Here is a 15,748-nt window from a genome sequence, read left to right on the forward strand (position 1 = left end):
TAAATCATTATTATGGATTCTGTTGTTAAAATTTAGTGTGATGACTACAGTAGCTTTTACGAATATTATTTTTTATTCAAATTCGTTTGTTGTTTCCTCCAATAATATGATGAACATGGTCATCAATAGATTCAAGGTTTGCCTAAATCTGTGAACAGGTGCTTATACCATTGTGTGTAGAATTATATTCTCATTTCCTCACAATTTGTCTGCCATAAGTGCCTTGTCTGTTTATCAGATATCAAAAGTTAATAGAACTGAGTACATTCATAAATTTATTACTATAATAGTGTACTGTATCATAAGACTGCAGGCAGGTAATAAAATTCTTTAGGTAGTAGCTGGACCATCTAAAAAAGAAAAAGAAAAATAGACTTCTGTCCTGTTTACTCTTAGATTGAGAATTCTCCATAAGTATTTTCATCACAGATTCATAAATTTCATCTTTATGAGTATTTTATTGTTCTCTTTTAGGTTACTGTATCCCATTATTCTTCTTAATTAGAAACCTTCTTTCCGTCTGTTCTTTAGTTTTTGATTGCTGACCCAATGAATTTCATCAGGAATAAAGATACAAAGAAAATTCCAGTTAAACAGAGAGGAAATATAGATGAGCATTTTCGAATGTTTTAGACACTGGTTAACTATGAATAATTATTTGGAGTCTGTGAAATCATTTTGACTCTTAAATAAAATGAAATTGTATGAAAACATTTGATTTTCAACTCTCCAGAACCTCCACTTAGTATTGTTTCTCCTTTTATCCAGGTAATTGTTCATATTCTCAGTCTTAGCATATTTCAGGAAGCTTGATCTGTGTATAGATTTTATAATTGCACATTATTTCTCTAGCAATTTAGGCGTTCTGTATCTTTTACCACTGATTAAGAACTTGGATTAATTCACAAATACAATACCTTACATCACTGTAGATTGGAATTGTGTGGTGTTGTAAATACGTCATGTAAACATTTTACATATTTTTAGTTTGCTTTACCTTTATGTGTATTCTCTTATTCATCTCCCCCTTTTTGCCCTTTTTGTAGTGTCTTCCTTAATTCAGTAGAGAGTTGAGATTTAGTTGTGCTTTATTTTGTGCACATTATAAACTTTTGTTGTTGCTGTGTTGTTGTGTGTTTGTTAATATGGATTTTTGTTAAATGATTTCATCAAAATTTAACAATTTTGCCAGTAAGCTTACATATTGAATATTACTGGCATTTTCACTAATTTTCTATCAACTTTCCTGACCTTACTTGAAAGCATCAGAAGTATTTTTTTCTAAATTCTACTAGATAAGATCACTTTTATTCATTCATTAAAGCCTTGCAATCTCTTAGTTTTCTGACATCTATTTCCTCTCTTTATTTCAGTGTCCCCTTCAACCCCTCAGCAGCTGGCGCCTTTGACAACAGCGTCCCCGTTTTTCAAATAAACGATGAGGAAATAGACTTGTCTTCCCCCACCTCTCATTAACCCATTACCTGTCTTTATCTCTCATCTCTCTGTATTCCCACTACTGACACCGGCCATTCAATTGATGTTTCTCTTGTGAAACTAAACAGCATGGTTGTGTTATTTTAGTTCCTTTCTTTGTAACATTTCCACCGTTTTGATGGAGTTACTTGTGATATTCGTTGGGTACAGCACATGATATTTTAGAAGTTAACAGTGCAGCTTAGATCTGTTCTTTTGTTGATAGAAGTTGTTTGGTGTTGAATGTATCATATTATGCTGGAGAACTTATGATTTTTTCATTGCTTTGCTCTCATTTGTTATTTGCACTTGTTATTTTTCACACACAACTGTGATGTAATTATTATATAGGTAAATGTGATATTCATCAATTATAGGTGACAAATATAATTTAGAGGACTCCATCGAATTGTCAAAGTGAAGTGTTAGAAAATGGAAAATGAAATTTCTTTTACCTGGGTAAATAATTCATTCTTTTATGATGACATACTTTGAATTAAATTAATGTGGGTATTTATTTTGTTTGAAAATGTTTCTTCCACCTCTAATACTTTATACATAAGCTTTTATATGGTATGTGGTGTAATACTGATGTTTACATTACATTCTGAGCATTTGCAGTGAGTTTAGGACTATCATATTTGCAATCATTACTGGACTTTGTCATATTTACTTATTTCTTTTAAAGAAAAGAGTCACATAGTGGGAGATAAACACAAACAAAACATATCGTTTTAGCACTTTAGCTGTACTGTAAAGTTTTCAGTATTAAGAAATACTAGAGTATATTTATTTAAGTTTTGCTTAATTGTTTTTTTTGTGAATATTTTATTCTACTCCATTGCTTTATGTAATCTACTGAAAGCAGTCTTCTTATATAGTGTCCTCAAATATTGCATTTACATATTATATCTGAATTTTTATTTGTTTTATCTACTGTATAGGCAAAGCTTAATGGCATGATTTTGATATTAGCCGAATGTTTTTATGTAACAGGAATAAATGGGTCAGATATGGACTGGTATTTTTCAATATTAAACTTACCCGATAATCATGTAGCTGTCAACTCCGTTGCCCGACAGAATTCTATGGAGGGATACGCCAGCTATCACAATACTAGAAGGGGGTGTATTTACCAGCGCCACCTGTGGCCAGGTACTCAAGTACTTCTTGTTGACACCTCCTCAATTATTCCTCTGTCGTGCTTCCGGCAAGACGTTCTGGGATACGCTTATGTTCTTGGAGTATTTTCACGACTTTGGTGAAGTATTTCTCTTTGATTTCGGCTGTCGCTTTACTGGAAAACTTCTATATTAGCTTAGTTAGCTTTTGGAATTAATTTGATTAATTTTGATTATTTTTGGTGACGAGAGAGTATGAACTCTCGTTCACCTTTCAATGGCCGACCCTTCCCTTAGACGGAAGTGTTGGTGTCTAAGAGAGTATAGACTCTCTTTCTTAATTTTGCTTAACAAAGTTATAGATTTATTTTATATCTCTCCGCCTCTTATAGGCCTCTTCGATTAACTTCCTTTTATTATAAACTCATTAAAATTAATTTTTATATTTGTTTATATTCGACCTTCCTAATAATAGGCGGTCTTTTACCGAAGTTAATAAACTTTGAGCCCGTCATTTCGGTTTTACCTGTTAACATATTATGCTATTTCCGCCACAGAGTTTGAAAGATTTTCTTTGACAGTCTCGTACTGTTTTCAAAGCTGAACTAACGTTTTGTTTTGTTTCTGCAGTTGTTGACGTTCAGAACGTTCAACTTGCACTCTATCGTTACGATAGAGAAAGAATGTTCACGGTTTCACGTTGCAGTAAGAGTAACCGTGTCTAGCGTTTTGTTCATTCTTTCTTAACTTAATGGTTTTGATCCTAATAAAGGAACTTTTCAGTTTTTTCCTTTAACAATAATATGTTTTAACGATATATATGATTGGGCTCTTCTCTCAGGTTCTAAGTCAAGAGAGAGAGAGAGAGAGAGAGAGAGATAGAGACGGAGGGAGAAAGAGGATAAACGTTTCATTCAAGCCTGCCAGGCGTACGAGTAACGTCATTATCGATTTTTGCTCTTCTCCCTAGTCTCTTTAGGGGAAGAAACTAAACGTTTCTAGAGTGATCTAGTGTTTAGTCTCTTTCCAACCACTGATTTATCTTTCATTAGATTTTTCTGTTACATTGTAATTCTGTTTTCGCAATTACTAACTTTGAGAAAGGATAGAATTGCGTATTTCAGGTACAAACCACTTAAGTTTCGAGTTCAGTGAAATAAGTGCAAACAGAAATCAAAGTGATAAGTGATTAGTGCGTGAGGGTACTTTTGTGCGCGCCAGTCGTCCTCCCAGTCCGGGACCTCTTGCAAGCTCCCAAGCCCAGGGGAGAAGCAATGTCGAAGGGCATAAGGGTTCAGCAGGCCTTGATCGGCGCACAGAAGTATTCTCGGTGGTTGTGGGCGTGTCTTACCGAGACCGTCACTCCCACCCGCAGACGATTGAGCCCTTATTTTGCTCGTCTGCAGAAGAAATTAGGGGAGAAAATAAAGGCAGAGTAACGCTGGTCTCAGGTCTCAAGACTTCTTAAACGTTAAGTCCAGACCTATGCCAGACGTACGAAGTTAAAGTTCACAACCCGAATGCAGTCGTTGGGTTAGCTCTGACTCTCCTAAGTCATCAGTTGATTACACTCCGACTTAGAGGAGTAAGGTTCTGCCACAACAGATCTCTGCTGTTAAGGCTTTACCTCAGCAGAACTTAGTGTCTACCAACCCCAAGTTAACTCTACTGCAGTCCATACAGTCACAACTTTCGGTCTTGATGCGTGAGTGTCGGGCTGAGAGTGTTGCACCGCCTGCACTCCCTCCACCTGTTCTCGCTGCACCTGTGCTCGCCCAGCCTGCACCTGCTCCGCCTGGTCGCAGCACCATCTGCCAGGCGTACGATGTTGTGAACTCTACTACAGTCCATGCAAGCACAGTTTTCGGACTTGATGAGTGAGTGTCGGGCTGAGAGTGTTGCTCCACCGCCTCCGCCTACACTCCCTCCTCCTACACTCGCTCCGCCTGATCACAGTACCATCTGCCAGGCGTATGATGTTGTGGACTCTACTACAGTCCATGCAAGCACAGCTTTCGGACTTGATGCGTGAGTGTCGTGCTGAGAGTGTTGCACCTCCTGCACCTGTGGTGCACCAACCTCCTGCACCCGTTCAGCCTGTGCTGCACCCGCCTGCACCGGTGGTGCACCAACCTCCTGCACCCGTTCAGCCTGTGCTGCACCCGCCTGCACCGGTGGTGCACCAACCTCCTGCACCCGTTCAGCCTATGCTGCACCCGCCTGCACCGGTGGTGCACCAACCTCCTGCACCCGTTCAGCCTGTGCTGCACCCGCCTGCACTCGCTGCACCCAGTCGCAGCTCCATCTGCCAGGCGTACGATGTTGAACCACTTTCGGAGTTTGCTGTTCACAGTGTTGTTCAGCCTCAGCCTTCTTTAAGGCAACCCTTGCTTTGGGATCAGGAGAGTTACACTCTTCCTCCTCCTCCCCTTGCTGCTCCTCCAGTGGTGCAACTCTCGGTTGGGGTACAACAACCTCTCCCCTCCGTGAGTCTGTCTGCTCATCCAGCGCTGCACCGAGTTCAACCCTCATCTAGGCAAGCTCATCTACACCATGCACTTGCGCCTCAGGAGCCTCAGCTTGCTAGAACTTTACCTTGTTCTGCGCAGCCTCAACCTTCTCATGCTCCACTCATCTCTCAGGAACAGGAACGGACTACTCCGCCTCCGTCCTCCGCTCAGCTGGTACAATCCTTGGGTGCAACTCTTGCTAGGAGTCTACCTCCTTCACCCTTGCACCTGCCTTCTGCTCCGTCTGTTGTTCAGCCTATGCAGTCTGAACCTCAGGTTTTCCCTCAAGTTGAGGAAACCTCTGTTGTTGTTCCAGCTCGTTCTGACTCTGCTGTTCAGCATACCATGGTTTAAACCCCATGCAAGCATGCATTAAGCACTCTAGCACTGGTCATGGAATTTCTGAGAAATGTTAAACGCCATGCACACGCTCTGCTTTCCTTTCAGCAGGCTCTGCTTACAGCAGGCTCTACTTCCTACATGCTCAGCATTCAGCATGCTCTGCATTCAGCATGCTCTGCATACAACATGCTCTGCATACAGCATGCTCTGCATTCAGCATGCTCTGCATACAGCATACTCTGCATACATCATGCTCTGCATACCTTACCGCATGCTTCTCAACACATCTTGGGTTGTTGCCAACTCACTAGACTGTCAAGCAGTTTCATAACGTTGCCTTCTAGTCTGCTGCTTTGCACCAGTGAACCCTCACTCAGAGAACTTAGCTTTTCTAGGATAAGGTCCCTGTAGATGAGAAAGTTCTTTTCTCCCTCCTTCTGATATTCCCTTGAGGACTCTGTCATTTGGAGGGAGCCTTTAGCTGCATAACCTCTTATGGACTTTTATTTAAGCATAACATGCTTACAGGGAAGGTAATGGTTACACTTCAGCCGCTAATCCCGTCTGTTACCACACCTGCTCCCATAGACCTTGAGCTGTGTTGCATGACATGCAGTCCAAGCTTAGTCCTTGTTAGAGGATTTTTTGTTTACGGAGTCAATGTGTCACGGGGAAGACGTTCAACAACCAACAGAAGGGACTTGTTGTGACGCAGTGGGCAACCTCAGCAACCCGTTAAGGAGTTGTCTGTACGACCCAGACAGTCTAGACAGATTCGGGTTGTCACTGTACTTCCTCGCTTGCCCATGATTGACAGTTTACAGACTGTGCAGCAGTATCATGATCTTGTGTCCGGCTCCGTCAGACGACTAGCTTTTAAGAGCTCCCTCAAGTCGTCGCTGTCTGGAGATTTTCAAATGGACTATGGATCTGACCAAGGAACTGGGCCTCCTGGTCAATTTTGAGGAGTCTCAGCTCGTTCCATCCCAGACCATTGTCTCCTTGGGTATGGATCTTCAGAGTCGAGCTTTTCGGACTTGTCCGTCGGCCCCAAGGATCTTCCAAGCCCTAGAATGCATCCAGAGCATGCTGAGAAGGAACCGATGCTTAGTCAGGCAGTGGATGAGTCTAACAGGGACACTTTCATCGCTGGCCCTGTTCATCGAGTTAGGGAGACTCCACCTCCGCCCCCTTCAGTATCATCTAGCTGCTCACTGGATAAAGGACATGACGCTAGAGACGGGCTCAGTTCCAGTTTCCGAAGAGATGAGGTCTACTCTAACGTGGTGGAAGAACAGCATTCTTCTCAAGGAAGGTCTACCATTGGCTGTTCAGTCCTCCACCACCGTCTCTTCTCGGACGCATCGGACACGGGCTGGGGTGCGACACTGGACGGACAGGAATGCTCGGGAACATGGAATCAGGAGCAAAGGACACTTCACATCTATTGCAAGGAGTTGTTGGCAGTTCATTTGGCCTTGATAAACTTCAAGTCCCTCCAGCTTAACAAGGTGGTGGAGGTGAACTCCGACTACACCACAGCCTTGGCTTACATCTCCAAGCAGGGAGGGACTCATTCGAGGAAGTTGTTCGAGATCGCAAGGGACCTCCTCATTTGGTCAAAAGATCGAAAGCTCACGCTGGTAACGAGGCTCATTCAGGGCGATATGAATGTCATGGCAGATCGCCTCAGCCGGAAGGGTCAGGTCTTCCCCACAGAGTGGACCCTTCACAAGAATGTTTGCAGCAGACTTTGGGCCCTGTGGGATCAGCCAACCATAGATCTATTCGCTACCTCGATGACCAAGAGGCTCCTCTTGTATTGTTCTCCGATTCCAGACCCAGCAGCAGTTCGCGTGGATGCCTTTCTGCTGGATTGGTCCCATCTCAACCTGTATGCATTCCCGCCGTTCAAGATTGTCAACAGGGTACTTCAGAAGTTCGCCTCTCACAAAGGGACACGGCTGACGTTGGTTGCTCCCCTCTGGCCCGCGAGAGAATGTTTCACTGAGGTACTGCAATGGCTGGTCGACGTTCCCAGGACTCTTCCTCCTAGAGTGGACCTTCTGCGTCAACCTCACGTAAGAAGGTACTCCCAACCTCCACGCTCTTCGTCTGACTGCCTTCAGACTATCGAAAGACTCTCAAGAGCTAGAGGCTTTTCGAAGGAGGCAGCCAGAGCGATTGCCAGAGCAAGGACGACATCCACTCTCAGAGTCTATCAGTCTTTATGGGAAGTCTTCCGAAGCTGGTGCAAGGCCAATGCAGTTTTCCTCAACCAGTACCAATGTAACCCAGATTGCTGACTTCCTGTTACATCTAAGGAACGTAAGCTCCCTATCAGCTCCTACGATCAAGGGTTACAGAAGTTTGTTGGCAGCGGTTTTCCGCCACAGAGGCTTGGATCTTTCCTCCAACAAAGATCTACAGGACCTCCTTAGGTCTTTTGAGACCTCAAAGGAACGTCGGTTGTCCACTCCAGGCTGGAATCTAGACGTGGTCCTAAGGTTCCTAATGTCATCAGGATTTGAACCGCTCCAATCAGCCTCTTTTAAGGACCTCACATTAAAAAACTCTTTTCCTCGTGTGCTTAGCAACAGGTAAAAGAGTAAGTGAGATCCACGCCTTCAGCAGGAACATAGGTTTCACATCTGAAACGGCTACATGTTCCTTACAGCTCGGTTTTTTGGCTAAAAACGAGCTTCCTTCCCGTCCTTGGCCTAAGTCGTTCGAGATCCCAAGCCTGTCCAACATGGTGGGGAACGAACTGGAGAGAGTACTTTGCCCAGTTAGAGCTCTTAAGTACTATCTAAAGGTCAAAACCATTACGAGGACAATCAGAAGCCTTATGGTGTGCTATCAAGAAGCCTTCTCTACCAATGTCTAAGAACTCAGTTTCTTACTACATCAGGCTTCTGATTAGAGAAGCAAATTCTCATCTGAAGGAAGAAGACCTTGCTTTGCTGAAGGTAAGGACACATGAAGTGAGAGCTGTGGCTACTTCAGTGGCCTTCAAACAGAACCGTTCTCTGCAGAGTGTTATGGATGCAACCTATTGGAGAAACAAGTCAGTGTTCGCATCATTCTATCTCAAAGATGTCCAGTCTCTTTACGAGTACTGCTACACCCTGGGTCCATTCGTAGCAACGAATGCAGTAGTAGGCGAGGGCTCAGCCACTACATTCCCATAATCCCATAACTTTTTAACCTTTCTCTTGAATACTTTTTATGGGTTGTACGGTCGGCTAAGAAGCCTTCCACATCCTTGTTGATTTGGCGGGTGGTCAATTCTTTCTTGAGAAGCGCCAAGGTTAAAGGTTGTGATGAGGTCCTTTAGTATGGGTTGCAGCCCTGTATACTTTAGCACCTTTGAGTTGATTCAGCCTCCCAAGAGGAACGCTGCGCTCAGTAAGGAAGACGATCTTATTAAAGGCAGAGTAACGGTTCAAGTCGACTTCCTTACCAGGTACTTATTATTTCATTGTTATTGTGGATAACTGATTATATGAAATATGGGATACTTAGCTATCCTTTAATCTTGTACACTGGTTTTCACCCACCCCCCTGGGTGTGAATCAGCTACATGATTATCGGGTAAGTTTAATATTGAAAAATGTTATTTTTATTAATAAAATAAATTTTTGAATATACTTACCCGATAATCATGATTTAATCGACCCTCCCTTCCTCCCCATAGAGAACCAGTGGACCGAGGAATAATTGAGGAGGTGTCAACAAGAAGTACTTGAGTACCTGGCCACAGGTGGCGCTGGTAAATACACCCCCTTCTAGTATTGTGATAGCTGGCGTATCCCTCCATAGAATTCTGTCGGGCAACGGAGTTGACAGCTACATGATTATCGGGTAAGTATATTCAAAAATTTATAGTATTAATAAAAATAACATATTGTTGTCAAAAGAACAGTCATTGGCTGGACTGCATATATTTGCAAAGATGCATTGGCTATGTAGTAAATAGAGGATAATCTTTCACTATGCTATCAAGAAGGCAGTAAATTACCAGTTTCAAAATGGTTCCTTTACTGAAAGTGATAAATTTTAGTCATCACTCTATTGCTTTGTCATTCTTTTCTTCAAAAGATTAGTTGCAGTAATGGCAAAATATAATTTTATGTAGTACATTCTGTAGTGTATTATGTTTACCATGAGTATTATATCACAAATATTTTTGTGACATTTGATTGTATCTAGTCTGCAGACTGACTCACTAGGCTTTGGGTGGCAAGCTTCCAAAGGTCATGACATTTGTTATTTTTTTTTTGGGGGGGGGGAATGCTATCTTGTACAGACAGTCTTAGTTGTAGTTGTTATAAAATGTTAACCTTTGAAGTTTCATGTAGCACTTTTCAATTGTACAAGCATATTTGTAGAGTATAAGCATAGTTAACAGGCAAAATGCATATGGTATTTAGATGAAGCCTTACACTGTCACCTATTCTCTTGTATGTAAAAAAAATTAGATATTTTCTGTGAAAGCCTTATGCTGTCAGCAGATAGAATTTTTGATAATTAAGAGAAGAAAACCCAAGCTACTCCAGGAAATGGTCTGCTTTGAGCTCTTTCATTAGCTCAGAAATGAAGTATTCTGCTATTAAAAGTAATTGAATCTATCATCAATAACTATAAATTAGTTGTAGTTTCATTCCTTTTGTTTATGCTCTGAAATTCTACTTCGTCCGATATAAGATCAAAACTGGAGAAACCAGCAGTACATTAAGGAATGTGATAAATGTGATACAAGTGAAAGTTTGTAGTCTTATTTCTTTGAAAGGTAGAAAAGTATTAGAATTAATTTTGTTAAATACAATAAGGCATAAATACAGGTTGGCTTAGAGGGCATAGTCCTAGGAGGCCCATACAATATGCTAGAAAGTCTTTAGATGTCAATTTATTATTGTTTTACTTTTATGGTTATAGTTGAGATTTTATGGTGTTTTTATCATATTTAGATATCAGAGTTCATCAACAGATTTTATGTGTAATTAAAGTACTTTTTTAGAAAAACGGGCTAATTAATCCATACATAATATAAGCTTATTTGTTCTTAATCATATACAAAACCTTTGTCCTTAAGAATAGGGATCTGACTCCACTGGAATTGGAATAGCAATTGAAATTGTTGATGAGGTAGTTAGCGGCAGTGGGACTCTTCTTCTTCTTTTTCTTCTTCTTCTTCTTTTTCTTCTTCTTCTTCTTTTTCTTCTTCTTCTTCTTCTTCTTCTTCTTCTTCTTCTTCTTCTTCTTTTTTTTCTTCTTTTTCTTTTTCTTCTTCTTTGTCTGCATCTTTTCCCACTTCTATGTGGGGTCGATGTTTCTGGCCAGCGATCTCCATCTACCTCTGTCTGATTGATTGATAATGGCCTCATGTTGATAATTGAACGAAGCAGGAATGCAAAGGTAGTTTGGATACGATATCAGTTTATGGCTGAATTATGGACAGATCCACTCATTCTGCAATTATGGATATGAATGTTCAGAGTTATCTACTTTTTCCACTTGTAGATGTAGATTGTGGCTTTCAGTTGAAGGTGGGCATATTCTTTGAGGATCGGAAATTTCAAATCTTCTCTGGGATCATTCTTGGCAACTCCTATGGCATTGCTGGAGAGACTGTTTAGTACTTTGGGCTCCTCATTGAGTTGGTTGTTTACTGAAGCTTCTGGGTGTATGACCCTTACTTGGTTCCAGGGAACATGGGTCAGGAGTAGGGAGAAATCGTATTTATGTCGGGGGGGGGGGGGGTGTTTTGTATGTGTCCTAGTTATACAAAACTGAATCCTTTAAAGTTAAACTTCCCACCTCAACCCCCCACATGGGTCCTGAGCCGGAAGAGTCTTTGACAGGAAAGTGGGTGGGGCTACTCACCTGCACTTACCACCTGTTGTTAAGTACCTTGTTAATTATTTCAACGGCCATTCCATCTCCAGAGAAGACAGTTCCTTAATTAAAATAAAAGGTTTATATAGCTATGAAAAATAGAAATTGATTTTATAATCTATTATTTTTCCTGGTTCAACAGTCAGTACAACCCTTGTTGATCGAGAATGAATTCATTCACTAGATAAATGAAATGTTGATTCATTCTGTTTAGATTATTATTATTATATTTCAGCACATACTACATTAAAAAAATTTGCATTGATTACGATGTGTTCTATTGTAAGCAAATTTAAATATTCTGTAATACTGTATTTAGATTTGTGATTAGCAGCCCACAACTGCATTTTTAAATATTTAACTTAGCCGGTGAATATATAATAGCTGCAACTCTGTTGCTCGACAGACACATACATAAAAAACTCGCGAGCGATCGCTATGCAGGTTGCGGGTGTACCCACCAGCGCCAACTGTCGGCCAGATACCACTCTCGGATGTAAACAAAACCTTCAATTTCTTCTCTGTCGACGTGTCGACAAGACGTACTTTTACTCGCTGTTGAACCTGGAGTTTTTCCCATCATATTTGGTGAAGTACTTTAATTTGGTTTGAGCTTTCGCAGTACAGGTGTTTTTCTTCAAATAAATCCTTGAACTCGTTTTTGGATAGATTTAATTTTTGATGACAAAGAGAGTATGGTCTTTCTTTGACTTTTAAATGGCCGACCCTTCCCTTAGACGGAAGTGTGTTTAGGCTTTTAGCAATTATCTTATCACGTTATAAATTAATTATAGATTTTCCTCTATATATTTTATATCTCACCGCCTTTATTAGGCCTCTTCGATTAACTTTCCATTTATAATAAACATAAAAATAAATTTTAATGATTTGTTTATATGCGACCTTTCCTGAGAGTAGGCGGTCCTAACTTGGAAACCGAAGTTAAACAACGTTGAGCCCTTTCAATCGTAAATAGCTTTTAAAGAGCTAATGATTTAAAACTTTTTAAATGAATATTTTTTAATAGAGATTTTATGAAAGATTTTCTTTGAATAGTCTTCGTACTGTTTCAAAGATGAACTAACGTTTAGTTTATTTATGCTACGCAGTTTGCGCTCTATCGTTACGATAGAGAGAGAGAGTATCACGGTTTCACTTTGCAGAAAGAGTAAATCGATTCTGACGTTTTGTTCATTCTTCTTTCAAAGCTTAAATGTTTTAAATTCTATTTTAAAGGAACTTTTTAATTGAAAAACCTTTCAGTTTTTTCCTTTGGTCAAATAACATGTTTTTTTGACGAAACGTAAGTGGGCTCTTCTCTTAGGTGCGAAATCAAGAGAGAGAGAGAGAGAAAGATAGAGACGGAGGGAGAGAGAGGAGAGAAAACGTTCCGTTCAAGCGGGTAACGTTGTTCTCGAGTTACTCTCGTCCCTAGTCTCTGTACGGGGAGAAAGGATAAAACGTTTTTAGTTTTTTATTCTCGTCCCCAGGCAATGTACGGTAAGAGATTGAAAACGTAGTTTTGAATGAACTAGTGTTTAGTCTCTTCCCCAGCCACTGAATTTTTTATCTTAAAATATGTTTACTGTTTTTTGCTGGTATTAATGTGCTTGCATTATACGACTGATTTCGCAATTACTACCTTTTGATGAGGGTAGAATTGCGTGCTTCAGGTAGAAATCAGTAAAAGTTTCGATTTCAGTGAAATAAGTGAAAAACAGAAAATCGTAGTGATAAAGTGATATTGCGCAAAGTGTTATCAGTGTTGCGACCGAGGGTTCGTCTGTTCGTGCCTGTCGTTCGCCTAGTCCGGGACCTCTTGCAAGCTCCCAAGCCCAGGGGAGAAGTAATGTCGTACGACTTATGGGTTCGAGAGGCCTTGATCAGCGAACAGACGTTCCCTCTATGGTATCGGGTGTATCTTACCAAGATCACCCCTACCATAAGGCGAGAGAGACGATTTTCTCCTCGTCATCCGAAGGCTTTTCGCATAAGAAACCTGAAACAAGGTTTCGAGGCCCTTAAGCGAAAGTCAGTCCTTTCAGGACAGGTCCAGCGTCCTGGTTGTAGCCATTAGGACAGCTCTGACCCTATGCAGTCATCGGAAGACTGCTCGCCGCCTAACAAAAGCGTAACACAGACTCCGAGAGTCTTTTTGTTGGCAAGGTTTTGCGGTCACAGACGTTACCCTCGTCTCTTACCGCAACCATTTCCGTTGATCCTAAATGGGTTGTACGGCAAGACATGCAGAATAAGCTTGCCTCCCTTATGGAAGACTATTCTGCCGATAAGTACGTTGAGCCTAGCCGTTTATCTCATCGAGATCCTGGCTTTCAGCCACCCTAACGTTCCTTTGTGCGTCCTGTTGACGTTGGCGTAGCTAAGTCACGTCAGTCAGGTTGTTTAGAACCACACTCGATGCGGTCTCGTGTGGATTTTCAGCCACATTTGGACGTTAGGCTACTTGCTGATGCTCCTGTTGACGTTCAGGACGTTCGCTAACAATCGGAGTTGACTTGTTTTGACGCTGAGCGTCAACCTCCGCATTCTAGAGTTGTTTTGACTGCTCAGTCTAGGCGGTCAAAGCAGTCTCGAGTGGACGCTGTGCGTCCTCACGCACCTGTTGTTGTTGACAGTTCACAGACTGTCAAGCAGTTACATGACGTTGCGTCCTGGTCTCTCGCACCTGTTGTTGTTGACAGTTCACAGACTGTCAAGCAGTTACATGACGTTGCGTCCTGGTCCGCTACTAATGCACCAGTGCGTGTGGACTCTGCTTGTAAAGCATTGCCACCACGGTAGGTCTCTCCCTTGCTTGAGACTCAGCTATTATCGGACAAGGTTCCTTCAGATGAGGAAGTTGCTGTTCCCCCTCCTACTGATATTCCCTTGAGGACTCTGTCAGACGGAGAGGAGCCTAAAGCTGCTTAGCCCTCTATGGACTTTAAATAAATCATGCTGATTTTTAAGGATCTTTGTCCGGATCTTTTTGTAACTGCTGCTCCTCCTTCGCCTAAACGTCAGAGCTTACACTAGGCCTAGCTACTTCGAAGCCGTTGTTTTATAAGCTAGTGCTCTCTCGCTCTCCTAGAGAGCTTTACGTTTGCTAGGCGACTGGTTTATCACCAGGAGGAGTTTGGGGGATACAGCCTTTGCTTTCCCTTCTTTTAAACTGGCTTATAGAGCGAGAGTCTGATATGACACGAGAGAAGTTCTCGGCTTGGGAGTTCCTGCCTCTGCCCAGATAGACTTCTCAAACCTCATAGACTCTCCCTGGCGCCTGGCCATGAGACGCTCCAAGATTTTACAGGTCAACTTCACAGCTGTTTTCGAGCCTTTGAAGTTTTGCTGTACAATTATGTCATGCATAAACAAGGCTTTCAGGGATGGCTCCAATGATCTGACAGCCACGTTCTCTGCAGGAACAAGTCCCTCAGGGATGGCTCCATGATTTGGCAGCCATGTTCACTGCAGGAGTACGTAGAGGCAAGTGCGCTCAATGTGTTCATTGTCAAGACAAACTTCACGATGAAGTCTTCCAGGCTGTCTTGACAGCATTTATGGAAGGCGACTGGATGGTCTCTCTCGACCTTCAGGAGGCATACTTCCACATTCCTATACACTCGGATTCCCAACCGTTTCTGAGGTTTGTTTACAGGAATGTGGGGTACCAGTTTCGAGCTATCGGGGATCCGAGCCTCCCTGTACTTGGACGACTGGCTTCTCAGAGCATCGTCCAGCCTTCACTGTCTGCAGGATCTACATTGGACGTTGAGTCTGGCCAGGGAGTTGGGACTTGTGGTCAACCTAAAAGTCCCAACTGATCCCATCCCAGATTATTCTATTTTTGGGGATGGAGATTCGCAGTCAAGCCCTGCTCGAAGTCCAACTAATGCTGAAAAGAAAACGTTTATTCAGTCAGGAGTTGGAACAGTCTCGTAGGGACTCTCTCATCCCTGGAGCAGTTTGTCTCACTAGGGAGACTACCCCTTCTGCCTCTCCGGTTCCATCTAGCCTCTCACTGGAACTAGGACAAGACATTAGAGACGGTATCATTCCCAGTCTCCGAACCAATAAAGGCATGCCTGAAATGGTGGGACAGCAATATCAGTCTGAGAGAGGGACTATCCCTAGCAGTCAAGAACCCAAACCACGTGTTGTCCTCAGACGCGTCGGGTTTGGGTTGGGTGCGACCCTGGACGGTCGGGAATGCGCTGGTCTGTGGACATCAAGTCAGAAGAGCATGCACATCAACGGCAAGGAGCTATTAGCAGTCCACTTGGCCTTGATGATATTAGGAAGCGTCTTCGAAACTAAGTGGTAGAGGTCAACTCAGACAACACCACAACTTTGGCGTACATCTCCAAGCAAGGAGGCACACACTCCTTCACGCTGCTCGAG

At 42.2% G+C, this 15,748-nt stretch overlaps 1 protein-coding gene across 3 annotated transcripts in view; it reads left to right on the top strand.

Moving 5' to 3' along the window:
* EndoB (endophilin-B) overlaps nt 1-15,748 on the top strand; it is a 146,315-nt gene that overhangs the window by 106,551 nt on the left and 24,016 nt on the right. Inside the window, exon 9 of one of the 3 annotated variants that reach the window (XM_068360072.1) lies at nt 1,374-2,491. The exons of the other annotated variants lie outside the window; for them this stretch is intronic. Coding sequence (XP_068216173.1) covers nt 1,374-1,476 — 103 coding nt within the window. The 3' untranslated portion in view covers nt 1,477-2,491. Of the gene's footprint in view, nt 1-1,373; nt 2,492-15,748 lie in introns of those variants that run through there. 3 annotated transcript variants of the gene reach the window in all.

The sequence above is a fragment of the Palaemon carinicauda genome, chromosome 2, assembly GCF_036898095.1.
Source record: "Palaemon carinicauda isolate YSFRI2023 chromosome 2, ASM3689809v2, whole genome shotgun sequence".
Classification (NCBI taxonomy): domain Eukaryota; kingdom Metazoa; phylum Arthropoda; class Malacostraca; order Decapoda; family Palaemonidae; genus Palaemon; species Palaemon carinicauda.